The sequence below is a fragment of the Sparus aurata genome, chromosome 1 (assembly GCF_900880675.1).
Source record: "Sparus aurata chromosome 1, fSpaAur1.1, whole genome shotgun sequence".
In the NCBI taxonomy this organism is placed as follows: domain Eukaryota; kingdom Metazoa; phylum Chordata; class Actinopteri; order Spariformes; family Sparidae; genus Sparus; species Sparus aurata.
The window spans coordinates 19,081,598-19,103,760 of record NC_044187.1 but is presented as its reverse complement, the minus strand read 5'-3'; the positions used below and the strand labels follow the sequence as shown (position 1 = coordinate 19,103,760).

At 38.6% G+C, this 22,163-nt stretch overlaps 1 protein-coding gene across 3 annotated transcripts; it reads right to left on the bottom strand.

Annotated features, from left to right (window-relative positions):
• Window positions 1–8,099: 8,099 nt before the first annotated feature.
• On the bottom strand, window positions 8,100–16,752 carry ankrd49 (ankyrin repeat domain 49). Of its 3 annotated transcripts, none has more exons than XM_030420653.1 (3): window positions 16,725–16,752; window positions 14,298–14,525; window positions 8,100–8,804 (listed from the first exon to the last, which is right to left on the bottom strand). In XM_030420653.1, the coding sequence occupies exons 2-3, from the start codon at window positions 14,517–14,519 to the stop codon at window positions 8,328–8,330; spliced, it is 699 nt and encodes a 232-aa protein (XP_030276513.1). In that variant the 5' UTR covers window positions 14,520–14,525; window positions 16,725–16,752; the 3' UTR covers window positions 8,100–8,327. The 3 variants fall into 3 exon arrangements, with proteins under 3 accessions (XP_030276513.1, XP_030276602.1, XP_030276422.1); XM_030420742.1 differs by having other exon boundaries at window positions 16,729–16,752; XM_030420562.1 differs by having other exon boundaries at window positions 16,608–16,744.
• Between the last annotated feature and the right edge of the window lie 5,411 nt (window positions 16,753–22,163).

Genomic DNA, 22,163 nt, shown 5'->3' with positions numbered 1-22,163 from the left:
TTTGTATCTTTGCCTCAGTACATGGTGAGCAGGGCAGTGCTGATCAGTCTTGAAGCCACCGGTGAAATAATTGATATTCCTGCACACTGTTTTATTTGCAGCCTTTTATTGTGCAATAAATGAATCAATCAGCGTGCTGTTCGCCCCCCTTGGTTGTCTGCCTCCCTACAGCTGAGAAGCAGGTTTAAATCTTTGTTCCTACTTGTCCCTTTCCATGTAAAGTTTTGTTTTTGCATCATCAGAGCGACGCCGTGATTGTCGCCTATTCTTGAAATTGAGGTGAAACCTCAAATAAACGCATAAAAGCAATCCAGTGACAGACATAAAAATGGCAGTATACACTTTTTGAATATGATCGAGATAAAGGTGTCTCATGGACTCAAGACATTAAAATGATATCCATCTTCTCATTGAACTCTTGGCAAGAAAGCAGATGAGGTTTTCCTCATAATGTCAAACAATTCCTGTAATCCCAAAACCGCATTTCTACCAAGGGACGCTGAGGTTCACATTTAAACTGGACAACAGTTCATCACAGAGGCTAAAAATCCAGTGTTGTTTGCTTTTATAAACTCTGCTGGTTTATAACCTCTTACACGACACGATGCAATACTTTGTTGATAGCAGAGATTGCGGTAAATTGGGTAGAACAAAGGACACGATAGTCTGCAAATAACTTGTCTGTCAAACAACTGTTGGTGGAAATTATTTTGCAGAACAGGCAACCACTGCAATCTGCTTTTCAATTTATATATGCATATCTTACACCTGAGGGTGCTGCTGTGTCCTGAGGCTTCTGGCATCCACGGCTCTGATTATCAGATTATCAGAAGATCATAGTTAAAAAGAGAAACGAATGATATACAGAAGTGTCTCATAAAGAGACAGCTGTAGTGTCTCCACAGCTAGCGTGTGGTGCTGAACCTTTTCCAGTGTTAAAACCAATGACGATTTCATTTTCAGAGTGATTTTGTCAGCGGGTACATTTTTATATGTCATTTCTTAAAACAGCTGGGAAGGTCCTGCACTCCTGCAGCCACAAACATCTCGCTCGCACTGCTCCATCTCGCCCTTTTCATCAATACTCTGAAGGCGTCATTACAAGTGACTTAGAGTCACAGGTGGAAATCATGGGGGGGGCCTTGAAAAAATTTGTATTTGGGGTTTCAGTTCTGGCTTTAGCAACGAAATGATGCAAGTGAAAGTGACAGAAGCAGTGAACACCATCAGTTCAGAGCCAGAGACTTTGGAGGAGTTAAAAGTGGCGTAAGCAAATGTTTTGTGTGGTTTATACATTTGGCCCCTGGCGTAAGCAAATGTTTTGTGTGGTTTATACATTTGGCCCCTGGTTTTGTGTCGACATAAAGGGCAAGAAAAATTTAAGGGTTTGCCTTTAAAAACATTCAGGGATGTCCTTTACACGAATTGCTATTGAGAATGTTTTCTGTTTGTTGCCCCCCCTCATACCTCCTCTATACACCATATGAAACGAGGACATTGTATTTTCCTTTCACTTTCTTTCCTTTATAATCTGGATCTTGATGCACATTTCAAGGACACATATCGCACAGTGTAGACACATTGAATGAAGGATGTGACTCAGTTTGAAATTAAGTAAGGATTCATTTGAAAAGGGTAATAGGTGAGTGTTTTGGCAGAGATTCAGCAGCTGCTTCACTGATTAAATGTTAAACCATTCATCACAGACAATAATTACAGAAGCAGACCTCATCGTTGGCTCATCAAACACACTTTGCTGTGGCTGTGTTGGCTGTCCTCACATTGAGATTGATCTGAGTAGATTTATCTGTATGTGCTTGTACTGTTTGTGTTTAGTTGGTGTTTAGTTTGTGTTATCTGTTGTCTGATGCCTGCACACAATACTGTGACCGGATCAACAAGTCCTTCAAATAAGACAGTGTTTTTCTGATCTGACGCCTTATCATCAGAGCGCTTTAGTCGTTTGAGCCTTACAACACTGATGCAAACCCCTGTTTGAAGAAGTAGAGCAGATTTCCGATGTAAGGTGTTTTAAGAGATCATGGTTGGTGTCAGGCTGATTCCATCACTGAGGTTAGAGGAAACTTTGATGTCATAGCGACAGTATTCAACACCTGGCTGAGGTGGATGTCTGATGGAAACGGAAAGCAAACAGCTACGTCCTAAATGTTTTGTTGACTCCATGCACCCTGACCTTCACCCTGGGGACATTGTCACGAAAACATCACCCAAATCCCCCTTTTGCTTCCATTTGAGTCCCTATGGCAACTACAGGCCTTTTTACTCTGTTGTTCTGGGGCACTCGCTGCTGCTCTTCTTCTTTGGTGGACGGGATCATTGTTTTCAATATTTGCACTTTGTGTAGCACTAATGAAACATTATCTAAGCTGCACTATTTTTCTTACTGATGCTGTAAATAATGCCTATGTTTAATCTAAAAGGAAGGTAATCGTGAGTCACTCAACTCTGTAGCCCCAACAGGAAGCTGTTCTTTTGGTTACTACCTGCTCAGCATTTAACCTTAGTCAAACAAAATTAGCAACTCGATGGTGAACACTCTGCAGTTAAAGATCAGAACAATATTTCCCCTTAGGATTTAGTACAGGCAAAAAAAACAATGCGAGGGAGTAAATATCGTTATTATGGTATGTCTGGAGGCCACAGACATGGCGGTCAATGAATAATAACGATGCTGCCTGTCGGCTTGTTGAGAGAGCATTTGAAAAGAAGATCATCCACTTTTCTTTTCTCAATTTAAAGCTCACCCACAAAGGAAAATGCAGTGGTTGCCAATTCACCCTCATGCCGACGGAAAGTGAGGGGGATGTTTTCTTAGTCCACAAAACATTTCTGGAGTTTCACAATAGAACAGCGTTGCATCATTCTCCTAAACAACTGAAGCAGACGGGGACTTTTATTTGAAAACTAAAAAAAAACTGTAAAAAGCTCTTCACCTACATGAAGGCTTTAAAAATGGTACAAAAGAGATCTACTCAAATGAGTCTGGGATCTCAGGACATCCGGAGACTTGGATTGTGCCAGAGGAGCTGTATGGAGCTATTTTGTGCTTTTACGTTGTTTGACGTCTTAAAACAAATCCCAATCTACTTGAATGGATAGGAAATGGACTTGCATATCTGTGTCACTTTTCCAGTCTACTGACAGCTCAAAGCGATCATCAACACTTGTCACGTTCACCCATTCGCACACACATTCGTACTATGATGGCAGAGGGCTGCCATGAAAGGTGCCAACTGCTCATCAGAGGCAATTTTGGGTTCAGTATCTTGCTCAAGGACACTTTGACATGCAGCTGGAGGAGCGACCAGCGCCATTGCATTTACTGGATGAGCTCCTGTACCACTTTGTTTGTTTAGGAGCAACACTGGTTTGCTGTGAGGCTCCAGAAATGTTTTGTGGACTACAAACCTCCACCTGGCTTCCAATCGGCATAGGGGTAAGTAGATAAAGACTGAATTTTCCTTTTTGGGCAACCTCGTCCTTTAACATAAACCTTCACAATGTTCCCTTTTAATAGACGCTGTTTTCTTCTCTTGTTTTCACCCTGAAATAAACATAATTACGTCATCGTAAGCTTAAAACACATAACAACACATTACGGTATGAAACCTGCTCTAAAAGCTCCTGAGCTATTTCCTGCCAAAGGGAAGCTGCGCTGGCTCACGCGTGTGTTAGCGACCAATCAGAGCATACTGGGCTTTTCAGGATGGCTGTCAAGAACTAAAACAGGACAGTCTCTGAAAGTCTCAGACAGGGAGAATACAAAGCTGCAGCACTGCACAATAGGCCTCTGAGCGAGACATTGCGTTTGAGCCTGATGAGTCTCATTTAAACAAAAACAACCCAGTTTTCAAGACAGACTGCATAAAATTGCTTGAGACATTTTATAGGCAGGTGTCGGATTTCCAAAGAAATTTCCCTGAACTGGAAAATCAAACTTCCATTTAAACACACTTAATTATGGATTTATTTTTTGCAGGTAAGTCTGTGCACTGTATGTGTATCTACAGTTGCACTGAAAAAAGGACTGTCTTTGCCATTTTTGCGAGTCCAGCTGACCTGCAGTGTGCTGACCAAAAGACGTGAAACTGAAGCAGTTGAACACAAACTCAAATTTCTCTTGAAGTGGCACCAATTTCAGGATTGCTGGAAAGACCTCCTCAGACTTCTTTCCCTGAATTCATTTTCTACAAAAAAAAAAACAAAAAAAAACAGGAAACCATGGGAACTGAAATATAAAGCATGAACCCGTTGGTCCTCCACTGTCCACGACAACAAAACACTTTAACAATATGTACAACACAACACCAACTTTGTATCATTATTTCTTCTCCTCTGTCTTGTCCTCCCCTTAAAGCCAAATTCAAAGTTGCACTTTGATTATGTTCTCTTTATGCCAATTTCTACCTTTACTCCACTACATTTTAGAGGGAAATGTTGTACTTTCGACTTACAAATGGATTATTGACACATGATCATTGTTTAAGTAATTTTTCTTGCAAAAACATTTTATGGTTCTCATATCTGAGGATTTGCAGCTTTTCTTTTTATTTTAATCTATCCTTAATAATTTTGAGGTTTGTATTATTGCTTGGGTTCTGGGCAGCTACGTCAGCAGATTAATCCATATTGAACATAATCAATATTTGCTAAGATAAATAGCAAATAAAACCTAGCCTACAACAGTAAAATCCTGCTTTTTTTAATGGATAAGTGACAATAATCTAAAACCATATACAGCAGTCTAACAGTTACACGGGCCTTTTACGTGAATACTTTCGGTTAATTTCCTTGATGATACTGGAATAGCCTACTTTTCGTCAATATTTTCAAAACATGGATCTTAATTGTAATAGAGTAGTCTGTTTATCTGAATTTATCTGAATACTTTCTTCACTTCTAACACCCACCATCTGTTCGGAGTACAAATTCAACAAGTGGAAAATTCTCACATATTGCAGCTTTAAATCCATTCATAAAAACAAGATACTTTCTTTGCTTGTGATATATGTTTTGAACTTTTTCAGCTTTCGCCTGCAGTAGTTGGGGTGCCACCCACTGTGCACAAGTGTGAGCCCTTGAACAGCCGTAGCATTGCCCTCGTCAGGGCATGCTCAGTATTCACCTTCTGAGACCAGGTCGACCTTGCACAGGAAACCAGCTACATGTTCTCTCATTTAAATGTAAATATTACCTCGATGAAGGCACGGACTCATGCAGGAGAGGCTGGGAATGAATATCAGCCTCAAATTAAGATGTTTACAGACACCCTGCTAATATCCTTGTTGGAGACATAACACACCAAATCAGCAGTATATTTGTGCCCTGCATGTCTGTGATGAAGCTGAACACTGAAAGAACTCTTTAATTAGAGGGAAAGACATGATGGTCCCAAACAATGGTTATCACCAGATCATAGCAACCTGTTTATCTGGGCTTCTTATAAAAATAGCAACAGCTGCACACTGATCCCAAATGACAACAGTATTTAACAACACAGCAAGGTCAAAGGTCCTTTTTGACCTGATAAAGATGCTCTTTCTTGCATCCGGTCTTCTTAACCAAGTTGGCAGAACAAGCTTACCAAGCAACCCTAAATTAAAGCTAAAACTGTTGGCCAGTTACTTGATTAGACGGCCGACTGAAAGTTTTTTGGGGGAAATATTCAAATAATTGTTCTCAAGCAAAGAAAGCGTCAAAGGCTCTGGCTGCTCAAATACCAATATTTTATGTTTTCCTGTGTCATCGGCATGTTATAAATATTTCTGGGCTTTGAACGTTTGGAAAAAACAAGACATTGGAAGCTGTCAGATTGAACTATGATGGAATTTTTTTAATTCAATTTTTCCAATATCTGATGTTTAGTAAGCCACATGAATAATATAAGGAATAACTGGTAGATTAATTGATTATTCTTCAGAATAAATTGTGATGCTGGGCAGAGCAGTGTCGGATCTTCTTTTTTCAAAACTGAAGTGTCACTTTCCAACACACCTGCATTTGAGTCATTTGGATTTGCGTATATCATCTTTAAAAACAGTTTAATTGCAGCCATACCCTATGTTTTAAATTTGTATTAACATGTTACAAAGTATTGTCCCAAGACATCTTAAATTAACAAATTCATTTCTGTTTTTCTTGTTTAGCAGGAAACTCAACCAGACCTTTTTCTGTGATCGGATTAAAACTGCTCACAGTTTCGATGAGACACAGTGTGAGAGGACGACTGGCATCATCAGCTATTTGCAGTCTAGCACATCCACTGCGACAGAGGCTGATGAAAACACTGACTGTACCAATGTAATTAAAAACTGAAGCTGTGTATGAAACTGACAGCTGTTGTGACAGGACTGGAATTATTAACCTCAAACATAAGCCTCCCTACAGGGTCTTTAAGTAATTATTTTCCAATCTCATATTAAAGATAAGTTTTGAAATACAATCCACTTTCGGAAGCATTGTGAACTGCTGTATAAATACAGACTGTCCTCACTACCTGCATACACATACATTGAAATAAGGCCGAGGAAAAGCTGTGTGAAATTGTTAATATGACACTGCGTCTATGTCAAACACTACAATAAAACATTGTCACCAGGTGTATTAGTTTAATGTTGTAACACACACACACACACCTCAGCAAAGCTCAATATTTTATTTCAGAGCAATCAGAGCCTGTTTTAGACTTCTTCTCAAGGACTTGTTTGAATCTTGTGCGTGCAACTTTTTTTTCTTTTTTTTTTTAGCTCTTAAAATCCTTGAGTGATTCATCTGAGGACCTGGAGCATTTAAACGTTCCCTTTTTTCAACTCCAACACGATCGGCAGTGATGGACTATGTTATAATGAAATCACCTCCCTGTGACCTCTTCAGAGCTTCAGAAATGGGTTTCGTGGTATGAGGTGCGTAGCTGCTGCATAATGTTGTGCACGATTCTCTATTTTTCTGAGAAAACTGAGAAGAATTCACGACGTTACAAAAATGTCAAGGACAAGGAATCAACATTGAGAGAGACAAAAAACAAAAACCTCAGTATGTGGATTGATATCGAAATGGGACGAAATTACTTATGGTGTGTAGGAGAGGGGTGACAGAAGGATTAGGGTTAAAAAAAAAAGCTGGATGGTATTCTGTCTCTGACCGTGACAGGCATTTGTATTGGTTTATCTATAAGGTGCTTATGTGAAACTTGCCACCGTATAAATGTGCTTCGCTTCAACGGTCCTTTGGTTCTTATCAAACTCGCTCTAATAAAACCAGCTGTCACTTCAAGTCCCTCAAGTTTTTACTGAATCTGGAAAATCTGCTTTTTGAGTTTCTATGCCTCAACTGCCTGGAAGTCGTTGCAGAGCTCCCCAAAAAGATTAATACTGTGACATTTTGTGATTTTTCAATCCATAATCATAAACCAGTAAGCTTGTGTTTGCGACCATTTCAATTGGACAGGGACAGAAAGAGACTTAACTCAAGCCCTACCTGAACTATTACTTTCCACTTGCTTGTTTGTTTTTTGCAAATATCTTGTATTTTTGTTATCTTGTAACTTTGTGCATATTTTTCTGATTCCTTTTCCTGTACTGTCGCATCTCGAGCTGTTGTAACAAGGGAATATCCCCATTATAGGATAAATAGTTTGAGAAAGAAGTTTAGTCAAACCTTCTGTCCCCGAGTGCTCGAACTGCTGTGTGTGAAGTTTGGAACAACCACGTGTCGGCTACCCCTGAAGATTACTGTGACCCATGAATGCTAATCTTGTGATATGGAGTCAAAAATCATTTGTGTATAATTTTGTTTTATCTGCACCAGGATTCTGATTTACTCCAAAATTGAATGGCTTCTTCCTTGGCCCATGCTTTAACCTTCCATCTAGTTTCAGGAAAATAGTGCCGGTCACTTTTTTGTGATTCTGCTGAGAAACAAACCAACCCAAAAAGAAATATAACCTCTTTACTGGAGGACATGCTTTTTTAAAAGGCACTGGTAGGGGAAACTTTTCTGCGATGAAAAAGCTACTTATTAAAAATAATAACTAAAAAACAAGTGCATTCTTTGTGATAATCAGAAAAGATCAATGATGATTAATTATTCATAATTTATTAAGTCTTTAATAGAAAACACACATTTCATTGAGACCATGGACACTAACACAGCTTCAGGGGCAGACGAGGAGACAAGGACATGTTTGTCAAAGCATATTCACACACTGCTCATATTGCCAACAGTTTTATATATAAATACAAGTTCAAGTAATGAATGCCAACTTATATGATGCTTGAGCTCATATCTGTTCTTCTGTCCATTGTACCTCATGACATGGACACCACATTGACACAGTCTTCAACCATCTCAAACAGGAAGTGATGCGGGCCACTGCGTCTCGCCACCTCACTGGCCGTCTCCCCGCTGCTGCTGCGAAGCCCCGGCTTCAGGTGTCTCTGAGAGAGGAGGAGCTCTAACGTGTTGGCTGAGTCGGTTTTCACAGAGCTGGCGTGGGAAGCAGCGAGGTGCAGCGGTGTGAGCCCGCCATTGGTCTGGGCATTCAGTTCTGCTCCGTGTTGCAGGAGGAGACTCACCACGGTGATCCGGCTCCAGCGGCAGGCACTGTGAAGTGGCGTCCAGCCGTCGATGGTGCGAGGGTTGACCCTCGACCCCGCCGAGAGCAAAGCAGAAACCACATGGACATGGCCGCTGTACGATGCACGGTGCAGTGGAGTGTAATCGTCCTCATCGCAGCAGTGCACGAGTGAAGGATCAGCAGTTAATAACACATGGACTGTTGGAAGCTGAAAGACAAATCACAGAAAGGCAGGAGGTCAGGAGACTCCATTATTTTGACATGATAAATCTTTTTCCAGCTTTTTGGTTATTATTATCTTCCTGGGGCTGGAAATGGCCTGGGAGCCACCAGTTTGAGACCCCTGTTTTAGACATGTTGGTGGAATTTTTGTAATAATTTGTATATTCAACTGGACAGTTGTGTCAAATTTCAAGAAATTCCCTGAAGGCCTTATTGAAATATTGCATCTACAAAAATGGGATGGATGTACAGACAATCAGAAAACATAATGCCTGTGGACACAGCTGTCACCAGTGCAAAGGCATAAAGAGTTGATGCAGCGCAGCCTGAGATATAAAAGATTTGTGTCCCAAGAATGGGTGAAAACCCTGGATCCTAAATTTCCCAGAAGACAACTCGATAGCTTCTTTCATTAAATCCTCCCGGCAAGTGTACCCATCTCTCCCAAAGCTCCAGTCCCTTCCGAGCATCGTTTGCCGAGCTTTGAAAATTTTAAAAACAAGTTACATCAGCATCTCCACCACCTGCTAATGTTTTTTCGACTGATGGAGTTTGATTTACATAACTGCTGCTTCTGATGTTAATGGCATGCCATCTAATGTGGTTTCCTTGCCTTTGCCACGACACAAGTGTCATGGCCAAGCTGAGCGCAGGATACCAGCAAACTCTTGAGGATGTACATATGCGCAGTAGGCATTTCTGCTGACTGTAGAGGGCATTAATGTATATAATTAGGTGACGATGCTGATGATGTATGATAAGAAGGATTGCACCAATAAGAGGAGAAGACTGCCTTTCCTACAGAGGGAGGAAATGTATTCAACATATCTGAATAGCAGGACCTAATGAAATGAATTAATTTGGGTGAGAATATTTTTGAGTACCTTTTAAGTCAAATTGCTTTCAGAGAATTAGAGATAACAAGCAAAAACTACAAGTACATGACCTCCCTGGGATCAACTTATCCTGATTTAACTGTAGTAAAGAGGAGGAAAATATTGTATAATTTTTCATTTAAAGACACTGCACAGGCTCTTAAATCAATCTAAATGCAAAGTCACTGCACAATAAACAATCACAAAACACACCTTGATACAAATACAGTGCAGAACTAAACAGATATCATAGCTGTTTCAGGTTTCGGGGTGCATTAATGTGTTCACTCTCTGTGAATTCTTCCCTCTGAGCCTCTTATTGCCTCATAGTACGCAAAGTCACACAGCTTTCCATTATGCAGCCTAATTTCAGCATTAATTTACAACTAAACTTAAAATTTTGTTGCAAAGGGCCGCTGTGTACTCTGCAGTTTATTTAGATTTAATAGAATTAAATGATGTTCTATGAAGATTTTATCTTTTGTTACAATGGCAAAGTAAAACTGTTTCGAAAAGACTACAGATGTAATACAGGTCCTCTGCTGTGCACAAAAACAGCGAGAAACATTAAACAACTATTCATGATTTCCCTTTCTTTGGTAGAACAAGCTCCAATTTAGTTCTTAAACACCAGAAAAGATAATCACAGCCCAAAGAAAACAAAAGAGGATGTCAAACATAATTCAGTCATGCTTCATTGAGCGACATAAAAATGTTCACTTAATTTCGAATAGATACGATTGTGAAAAAAAAAGGCAAGTTGAAAACCCTGCACAGCTGTAGTCAACACCACTGAAGGAAAAGTACATTTTTACAACATGGCTCTTTCTTCTAAAGATGTTAGTTATGTCTTTTAGAGCTGAAGCTATACGTCTCTTAAATGACAGACAGCCTCTCCAGTGTAAAGATTTTTACTACTCTTCTGTTTTATACCATTGTATCTTCGGGATTAGGGCTGGTAAAAAACAGATTTGGTTACGTCACATTTGGATCTGACAAACTGTGAAATTTATCAACCAACACCAGGTTGGACATGTGCTAATTATTTTAATCAATGAGCTCAAGATGTACAGAAAAGTGTGTGCTTTTGTCTCGTGACTCATTGATTCATGTTTTCTCTTTGCAGATAAAAATATGTCAGTTCTGTATACAAACAATAAACACTTCAACATGCAGAATGAAGCAACACTGCTTACTTATTCCTAATCAGAATTCACAGCAGCACATTTCTCACAGACACTTTTATTAAGCTCCAACAATTCTTCTCTTAATGTAATACACTGATAAAATCAGACATGACGCACTCAAACAACATTCAATTCCCTCACAGTGGTAAATAATAATTGCGTGTGTTTTAAGCACTCAGAACCGCTTTGAAAAATTCTAGTTAGCGCGAGCGAGGGCCATGTAGTTGGCTCTTCCTTTGTTTCTATTGTTTCCCGTGTAGCTGTCTTGACTGTATGAAGGTTGTGCTGAGAAAGCGTGCTGCAGTGCAAATGTGGATTATCGTCCTTTATTCACTTGTGGAGATGGGAAAAAGAAAAGCATGTATAAAGTTGTTAAAAACCATGGGAGACTAATTCCTCTTAATGTTGCACTTCAATACAGCCTTTTCTTTTCCATTAGTGGCATAAAAACGTGTGACTAATGTATATTGTAATATTTTGTGTGGGGTCCTACATGCTCAAATATAAACTGAAAACAATTCTCAGTGACCTGCTGATTTCACTCAGCTCTTTAGGAAAAAAAAAAACTGCTTCCCAAAGGTGAAGGTCTAATTGCTATACTCATTTACTATGCGTAATTGATCAGTAATTGCATGCCTCCGATTCTGACCTCAGAAATAAGCATTTGGTTTCATTTAAAAGCCACTTCCTCCACTCCAGTATTTAGCTCTATAATTAGATTTTTATACCGCAAAAAATTCTGACACTGATCGACTTTCTGCCTGACATGGCAGCTAAGTGGTTACCACTCTTAAAAAGTCCTGAATATAAGCGACAGTCAGTCAGGCATCGGTTCTGGCTGAAAAATGAGCAGCGACAAATCAGTCAACCATTGCTTAAAACTGACCCCTGCAACAGATTTTTCACAGTAATGGACAGGTGTGCAAATTCAAGTTTGACAAATGCCCAGCCAATGACAGCTGCCACAATTTAAAAGAATTGCAAGGAGAGGCGAGAGAAAAGAGAAAAGATCGAGACAATTAACAGTGCTGATGATGTACAGGATGTTGTTTGGGAGCAGGAACAACAGAGGAGAGGAGTGTGAGTGCTGTTATTAAGATGATAGCAGAAAAAAATAGTTATCGAATAGGCACAGTGTGTGATATGTAGCAGCACATTGCTATAATATGGAACCGCATAGCAATAGAATTTAATATTCATAAGTATGTTTTAATTAGTGTATAATCACTCGAAAGTAAATGTCTTCATGTTTTCATTACCTTAGAATGAGCCATTATATCTACATAGGGAGAAGGTCCACGGATGCCGCCATAATGACCGAAGTGCAGAAGAAGAAAGAAAAAAGCAAGTGGCTGCTGATTAAGATTACAACCGACCGTGACATATAAATATTTCTCCTGCTGCTAATGATACAAAACCTTGATAATGTACAATGTTTATTGGCATTTCATTAGTCTCACTTAAAAGAAATGTCGGTACTATACGTAACAGATATTAAGGGCTGGGAGTGTGCCAGACATTCAAAGTAATGTCTTAGGGTGACAGATTAACTGAGAAGTCTGTTCATTACAGAGTTAAATTCTTTGAATGTTTCAGAAGTGTTCCATAATTTCTTTGTATGATCATGTATATTTTGTTTGTTATAACCTATAGTTTTACAGAATAAATAACTAAATACATCTTCATCTCATCACTTGAATTTGCAAAAATACTCAACACTGTTGTGGGAGAGTCCATATTTATATATGTTTATATATGTATATACATGAGTATCTATGTATATCTATGTGTATTTATGCATATATTGAACACTTGAGATTGTCTTCATTATTCTATTTTATTGTCTACTTTATTATTTATTTTATCGTCTACTTTATATTTATATCCTTATCTGTATCTCCTGTTTCCATTCATGCTATCTTTCTATTTCTACTTTGCACGGAGCATCTGGAACAAGACAATTTCCCTCCGGGAATTAATAAAATATTCTGATTCTGATTCTGATGATGATTTAGAAAATTCGTTTCTTGTCCCTGAAGGCCACCGTAGCCTCTGGTGCTTCTCCAACGGCTTTGCAAAGGGAGGGAGTGTTGCAATCTAGAACCTCACTGCTAGATGCCGCTAAATACTCGATATATTACACTGTACCTTTTAAATATCACATTATGCTAATATCAGTAACTGATAAGACTGCTAGCACCAGTGCCACTTCTGGAAAAGTCAAGCACTAGAGATGCAGCGTGATTAGGGCAGGGCAGGGCTCGACAATTAGGGATGCTTGGGGCAAGTGAAATGCCACGAGCATGTGGTACAAAACAGTTAAACATCTTGTTTATTGCCAGGGCTGATGATGGAAGTGGCCTTGTCATCTCTGTTGAAATGCTGTCAGAAGTTTGTTGCTTCACATCTATGACAAAAAAGTCAGTGCTGATTATCTGGTCAGATTCAAAATCTTGTTTATGTATTCTTTTATACATACTCCATGATTTAAAACAGATTTCTGATCATTTTGGACATACAAATACAATCATATTTCACCGCTACAGTGTATGTCAAAGCTTTAAAAAAACGTAAGCTTAGGACAAACATGAAGGCTAGCTGAAACCTATAAAGACCAGGCCAACCACACATGAAGACTAATTCCATCAACTTGCACTGATTTTTTTGTCTTTTAGAACAAAACTGACAACTGAGTAAAGACGCAAACAACACACCGAATGACTCAGTAATTACTCTGGAGTTCTGGCAATAAACGAGCTTTCAAGTACCTGTCTTGTGCTCTTTGACCAAAACAAACATGGATGTTAACCAGCAGCCCAATCTGTTCATTTGCAGTATAATTTGTGCTCAAAAGACCGTCAAGGGGGGAAAAAGCACAGAGTTTTGGTCAGGTCCTGATGGAGCTGTGAGGACAGTGCAGACTTTATGGTCTACAGTGAGTATTGGGAAAAAGGAAGCTAACTTAAGATAAAGCCGTTCATTAACTGGTATACTGCATGTCTCCTTCTGTGATTCCAAACATGTTTTGAAGATCTTTATGAGAATATCTGGCAGCAACTGGATCTGATTTTAGATAAAAAATCTTTACATATCACCTATTTACCTGCCCACCGTCAACACTGGACCAGTTCACCAGACCATGTTCAACTTGGTCCAATCAGCCTGCTTAACATGGGATCATTCCCGTCAAGTGGTCATTCAAATACTATGCCAAATCCTTTCGTAAGTTACAAAACATGGCTTCCTGTTATGAGAAAATGCAACATACTGTTCTTTATATTTCATGTTTTGATCAGAAAGAGAGAAAGTGAGGTAAATGGAGAGGGAGAGATAACTACAAAGAGACTGGAAAGTTAAAAATAATGAGCTGCATGGGTGGATGCTGCAGCTGTTATCTCAGAACAAAACATCACTTACGCGATTGTTTTCCGCTGCCCACAGAATGAGTTCTTTTGGTTTGTCTTTGAGAGTTTCCTCTTTTTCTAGATACCACTCTTCACTTCGATCCCCCTCATCCTCCTCTTCCACCTCTTCTTCATCATCCTTGCTTCCAGTCCACAGGCTGCTGGCCCCTCGGGGGATCAGGTGTCCATGTGTATTCAGAAGCTCAAGCTGGTTAAAGTCTTCAGGAAACTCCATCACTTGCTGTTTTTTTTTTTGAAAATCCAAGATAAAGACAGACAGCGAGACCTTAGACGTATTTTGATCAAACTGATTACAAATTTAAATCAGAAAAGGTTGATTAATGAACAATTTTGATGAAAATTAACATTCAATTCTTTGCTTGCCCCTGGATTAAATATGAAACAATCCCCCACCTGGATTTTACTATTCACTGTCTGTGAAAAGCTGAACTGCCTCAGGCTGTCTTACAATACTAATGTGCTGCCTTGACTCTAAATAGTGTCGGACAAGTTGTCTTTGAAAATCTAGTCACAATATTTATTATTATTAATTTATCCATACATGAGCTTTCCTTTGAATAACAAAAGGCACATTTTGAAGAAATTCAAATGCCCAATTAAAGGTTTATTACCAAGCTCCTATAACCTGGAATTCATTCCAAAATTTCTCCTGAGCTCTTTCAAGTAAAAAAAGTCACTGTGCTTACTCTGCTCCCAGTGTGATGTTTATATTCAGCATTATAAAAATCAGAGAAGCTTCTTGGCTTTTTTTTTGGTTTTAACTTTTTGGAATGATTCACTTAAAAAAAAAAAATGAATTGGCAACTATTTTGATGATCAACTGATTGTCCCTTTTAAAGCAGAAATGCCAAGGCTTCTCTCATTCTTGTTTCTGCTTGTTTGTTTTTCTCTGTTCAACAAATAAAGCAATAATGCATATGAGGCCGAACAAAGCTAAGTTATGGATATGTGGTGCAGAGATGAGGACACTTTAAAACCTGGCATAGGTATGTATGTGTTAACAGGAGATTTCCAGAGTTTCCTCTGCAGGGTGAGACAGTTGGAGATTCACGTCTGAGCATTGGTGGGAAACAGCGGCTACAGTGGTTAGCTAATAAGCATCTGCTGCCTTATGACAACACTGAGGGGACACGCTGCCTCACATTCGTAAGCAAAAATGTCATGGTCCATCATGATGTTATCGTCTTATCGTCATATCTCAATTCAGCAGACATCGCCTAACCCTAAGCCCATGCCTACATTGCGTGGCTCTACACAGGTGCAGCAGTTTGACATTATGACTGTGACATAAAGGTGCATACCACCACGTACGGTGTGTAGATGCTGCACTTGTTAAGTCAACAAAAGCAATTTGGCTTTGTTGGTTAAAGTTATCGGCTCGATTTTCTTTATGTGCCAATAACTGATTATGTTAATTTTCCAATGTTGGACCGATCATTTATCTGTCCGATGTATATCGTGCAGCCCTAGTTTAAAAGAGATGGGGAGGGGTTGTTTTATTAAAGATATAAATAAGCTTTTATAATTATTTTTTGTTTGTTTACATTGATTACACTGATTACAGTTATAAGAAAAATATACTACTCAAAATAAGTAGGGACATGAGCGCATATATGTGTGTACACGGATAAAGTCGAATGAAATGTGTTGCATTATTTTAAGGAGCAGTAATATTCACAAAACATAACACAAATTCAGATATGTCACAGAATAAACAAGAGAAACACTAAATATCCTCATATGCTTAACTCATTTTGAGTAGTGTACAATTACATACATTGGCTAATATTATCATTATTAGAGAGGTAGTGATGCCTTTTCTTTTCTCTTTAGAAAGATCGGGAAGTGCAGTTGAGACTGCAGAGTCTTGGGGATGGAAAGAGAAAAAACGACTTGTGACTCGGACCAAATGACTTGAGTCAGATGACTTGGACGTTGCGGAGGAGTGCTGTCAGTGAAGTGGGAGCAGCTAGCATTTATTTTAGCTAGACTGTCAACGGCGAGGCGTTGTAGCCAGCGTGAAGCTAACTTTAACTTCGATGCCACGGACGTCCACTTGAAAGTTGCATTAATGCGCCTCACTTTACGATATTTACATTAACGTTAGCTACCGCTGAACACGTTAGCTAGATAACGACAGTGTAGCTGCTGTCACGTCTGAAGCTAAACGACTGTTGAAGCCAACTGTTATATTTACACAACAACGGTAGAAATCTACGTTAGCGTCACGGGTCCAAACTAATGTTTACGCAGCATTTCTCTTCTCTTGTCAATACGACAATTTTCAAAAGCTTTCACTCACCTTTTCGGTTTTGCGGCTTCACAACAAACTACAGTCACATGTAGTGACGACATATGGGATATGTAGTTCTTTAACAAGTAATTGTAAGAGCACCTCTTTATTAAAAGACATCATTACCCACAACTACTTCGCTGCTGTCTTCTTCTTCTTCTTCTTCTTCTTCTTCTCCCCTCTCTTCTTTTTCTTCTTCTTTGGCTCTATTTCCTGTAGCGCATACGCTGGATCCGTCTGTTTCTGCCATCTACCGGTCATCATTATTTGCATGAAGGGAAAATGGAGTAAACTAAATCAAGTTTCTGCTGAGGTTTTTGTGCCCCATACGTGTTATATATATATATATATATATATATATATATATATATATATTATATATATATATATATATATATAGATATATATATATATATATATATTATATATATATATATGATCTATATATGATCTATATATATAGATATATATATGATCTATATATGATCTATATATGATCTATATATATAATATATATATATATATATATATATATATAATAAATATATGATCTATATATTGATCTATATATATATATATATATATATATATATATATATATATATATATATATATATATATATATATATATATATTATATAATATATATATATATATATATATATATATATATATATATATATATCAGTTTAAAACACTGATTAAACTTAAAAGAAAATTAATAATCTTCTTGTCAGGCTGCAGATGAAGATTTCCATTAAACTAATATATTCTTTTCAGATAATCCATTACATGCTGCATTGACTGATTTAAAGTAAAAAACAAACACCCTGATTGAACTGATTCTGAGGGGACCTGCACAGAGGGTGAATCCATCTGGAACAGAAAAGGAGACACAGGCAGTCTGTAATTAGAGCATTAGACTGCATTAGCAGAGCACTCTGTTGGATGGAAATCACCCTGACATTTTTTTAATCAATAAACATGTCAGCTACTTCACTATAACAGAAACACAATACGTCACAGGGAAAACTGGTCTCTGCAGGTGTTTTCTGTCCCAATAAGCTCACGCACACGTTAGAGACTGGAAGCCCTGGTTGATTTTCAGCCTGTATGTTATATCATTCGTTCGACTTTCCTCGGGAGTTTAGTGACATCTACACTAGCAGAACAACCACAATTAGGTAGTAGCAGGGGCGGTTCTAGGGGGGGGGCCAACAGGGGCCAGTGCCCCCGTAACTCTGAGTCTGGACCCCCCTGTGGCCCCCCTGACAGGGATTCCGCATTAATAATACAATGACAGATTTCTTGCAGTGATTTTGTTCTGAAGGGAAAGGCAGAAATAAAGTGTCTCAGCAGTTTACTACCCAATCAAAATTGCTGAAATTGTAAACACTACTTTGTCTGAATGAGGGATTTATCCTTTTTTCCGGGTTGTATGTGCCCCCTAACAAAAAAGCCGGCCCCAACCTGGCCCCCCTATTAAAACTGGTCTAGAACCGCCACTGGGTAGTAGCTGGAATTTGTTTATTCTATTGTACCTATTTGCTTTTTTATATATTGTGTGCGATATTGTACTCATATAGACTGTCTTTCTTCCGGAACAGAATGACCCATTGTGCATCTAAAGAAGAATAATGAGAGAGCAGCTCCTTTTCTCCATGAGAACTCCACCATGACAAGTAGTTGTAATTCTCAGAATCTGGCCTGACGACAGGTATTGAGAATATTGAAACATATCTTCTTGCTGATGGTCTTGTTGACTTATGTGGGTCATTTAAGGCATTGGTATTGAAAAGAAATATGTTATGTATGTTACTGTGGATGCCCCACTTATCCTTATGATTGTAAGTGCTAATTATTCTGTGTGGCTCAGCTGCTGAACACCCTTGACCTCGATAGGATTCGGTGGCACAACAGCATGAGCCATGTCATTGAATCAGCACCATAATAAAGTAAGCACAATGTCTCCGTGTGTACTTAATAACAATGTGATTTAGACAGGGTGGATTTACTGCTTATCTGATTTGCTCCTGCTGGTAGAGCCAGTCTGGAACTGCATCTATGGAGCTCAGTAATCTATCCATATAGTGCGTTATGTTCCCTGCTCTGGGGATTAAACCAGCATAAATGTATACAATTATGCATATGCTGCTACGAGACTCAAAGGCACTTCAGGAATAAGAAACGTTAGGCCATCGTCCCTCAGTTAAGTAAGCACTATCTGTTCCACATCCCATATTCCGTCCACGTAAGAAGCAATTACTGTGAATGTTTTGATCATGAGGACAATATAGAGAAAGGATGGAGTTCTTACAGACGGACAGTGGACCATCAGATGCATAGTGGGACTTGAAAAATAACAATGTTTTCTCATGTTTCTCTCTGCTGAAAGAGGACACGATGTTCAGGATTTTGATATTCATGATAAGGCAAACAAACTGCTTCACGGAGGGAAGACAAAATTAAAATCAACAATAATAATAAGCCGCGGAAGAACTCCAGATAACAGTTCAAAATTTGGGAGCTTATTAGTTTTCTCGTTGAGAATTAGAACAATGTCACTTCTGTGCAGTAAATATTAAAAGCTATAGCCATCAGCTGGTCAGGTTTGATCAGCACAGATGTTCAAACAGCTGGCCTGGCTAACCGCAAATTGTTGTTTTTACACTTTCAACATTTTTGTAAAGATTAAACTAGTGAGACATATTATATTAATTATAGTGAACTTTTGGGTGCTGGTTGAAATATTGTCTTGTCTTTGGACAAAGCTAAGCTACATTTACATTTATCAGATGCTTTTGTCCAAAATGACTTACAGTTATTGATACGCTGATGGCAGTGGCTGCCATGCAAGGTGCCGCCCAGCACATCAGGAGCAGTTTGGGGTTCAGTATCTTGCCCAAGGACACTTCGACATGCAGTGACCCTCCCATGACAAGACACTGGCTCTACCCCTGAGCTACAGCCACCCCAGACTGGGTCTAATACACATCAACATCATAAATATGATCACACTCAAACAGACAGACTGTCTCCTCTTTGAGTTTAGTACATGTGACCTGAAGTGTATAATACAATGTAATTTAAGTTAACTAACAGTTCCTGGGATTCGGTGTTACATAAATGTAAAGAAAAATAATAAAAAATACTGAAATATTGTTATGAACAGTAAATGTCCTCACACTTTCCACGCTTCCTTTTATCACCATTCACCACTTGAGCATGGATGTTAGATAATTGTGTGGAAGAATGAATGTGTGAATGATTCTCCTAATATTATATTCATTGCTAGTGTATGAATTTCTCCACACAAATTATTGCTGCTGGAGTGGACATGGTTTAAAGTTGTGACTCAGATGGTGAAAAAGGTGATATCCTGTGATGAATCTCTTAAGTAATTCACTGATATCTTCATCTAGTCATGTTCAGAGCAAAACATTTTTGTTTATATCAAGTCTCGGCACAGTTAATATGCAGAATATTTTTTTTTACGTTGCAGCAGACAACTTAGTCTAAATCACTATTAAAATTCTAGAGCTCTGAATATCCACTGGAAACTCCTTTTGATTATTCTCATTTGTTTTAATTATTTTTGCACTTTCCAGATGTTAATTAAATTTTTTTTTGTAATTTTTTTCTCTTCCTTCACCGTATTGACGAGTTGTACTGCAAAGTAAAAAAAAAAAGATTATCAATGTTCTTTTACAACCTGAAACATACATTTCTCAACCAGTTCAGTTTTCTAAAACAATTTACAGTGTCAGCACAACATTGTTTTTACACAAACAATGCACATGTTTACATACAATTGTAAAAATGATTATATTTAGTAATTTAGACAACAAAAGATCACTGCACAGCAGACAGTTATTTGCTATAATCTGTGAAATCCAATAGTAAAAACTTGAAAACACAATGAGAGAAAACCAATATAATCAGGTGATCATTTTCCTTTCTAATTTTAAATTCTGCAAAATGGAAAATCTTGGAAATCAGTTTTTTTATTCTATTTTTTACAAAAACTGAGGGACCCAGCCAGACACACAGAGGCTCTATTAAATGAAGAGATGAACTTCTTCCTCTGGTTGAGGTGAAACGTTCATGACCACCGGCCACATGATGAGTTTTCTCTCTTGCTGGATGTTAAGATGGACCTTGACTGAGAAGGTGGTTGATTAGCTTTGTTACATCAAGGTGTATCCGTCGCTCGCACATATGTTTGTATAGTGAATCTATACACGTGATTTGTATCACATTGCTGGAATTGCTCAAGGTGAGATCACTATGTTGATGGAGGGCTTTAAGAAACTGGTTCACCAGCACATAAAGGCAACATCCAAGCCAGCCTTGACCAACAGATCCACAGGATGCCATATCTGTGCCACTGCCCGCCACTCAGTCTTCACACACCTAGGGAATAAGAATGGCTGCATCGAAAATGCTGTGTGTCGACTTCAGCTTAGCATTCAGTATAACCTCACCCAGGAAGCTGATTGGAAAACTTAACACTCTAGACTTGAGTGTCCCTGGTTGCACCTCCTCGATGTTAGTGCTTGACACTGAACCCTGCGAGGGTTGTGTGCTCCACCGCCATCATCGGCTGCATTACAAACAACGATGAGAGTATGTAATGAGAGGAAATCAACAATCTTGCAGAGTGGTGCAGAGAAAACCTTGAATCTACTGTTTGGCAAAACCATGGAGCTGATTGTTGATTTCAGAAAAAAGGAGGCAAAGACACACACCCAGCTGTCTACATCAGTGGAGCTGAGAAACAGTTTCAGGTTCTATCACCAACCTGGTAAATAAAAGCCCAGAAAAAGCTCTATAGAGAAGTCTACTTCTTTTGGAAATTGAAGAAGGTTAAATTACCGGGACAAGTTCTCTTCAGCTTTTACAAAGGAGTTTTAGAAATAAGTCAAGGATCAGTGATATCAGTGAAGTGAGGTGTCTGCACAAAGCCCAAAGTTTACTAAAAGACAACACCCACTGTCGTGTCCACTGCCGTACTGCCAGACTATTGTCCAGCTTCATTCCTCAGGCTGTGAGACTCAATGCTACACAAGAACAGCTTTTCTTGAGGTTAAGGTATTACAACTTGCATTTTGTTGTACAACCCTGTGTTACAGAATGGCAATCAAGTGCACCGTGAGTTAACCATGTATTAAGTCCTGTAACAAATACTATAAGGTACTGTGATCCATGCTCTTCTTTTCATTGCAACCAAATTTTGGTTTATGCAAAAGTAATATAATCTGATCCAAAGACAATAGTGATCTTGTAATGTTACCTGTTAGTGTGTATCTGTGGGGAGATGAATGTTGTCAGGGTTTGGCAACAGTTGATTAGTAAAGAGAACTGAGCCAAATAAAAAAACAGATTTTTAAAAAGAATCTTTGATTTGGAGAAATGTCAAATCTCACGAGTGAATCAACATTACCTTGGTGTTTAATTATGCAACGCTGTTAATCAATTAATCAATTAGGCTTTTCCTCTTACTTTCTATGCATGGCCTGAGGAAATTTCCATTCATATCCAGTAACGGCTGGATTCACACAATCT

What these genes read in the sequence shown, in the direction of transcription:
- ankrd49 (XM_030420653.1), bottom strand. Translation starts at nt 14,519, where the DNA reads ATGGAGTTTCCTGAAGACTTTAACCAGCTTGAGCTTCTGAATACACAT. An exon ending in GGGCAGCGGAAAACAATCGC is followed by an intron (nt 8,805 to 14,297) that starts GTAAGTGATGTT and finishes TTTGTCTTTCAG; the next exon opens with CTTCCAACAGTCCATGTGTT.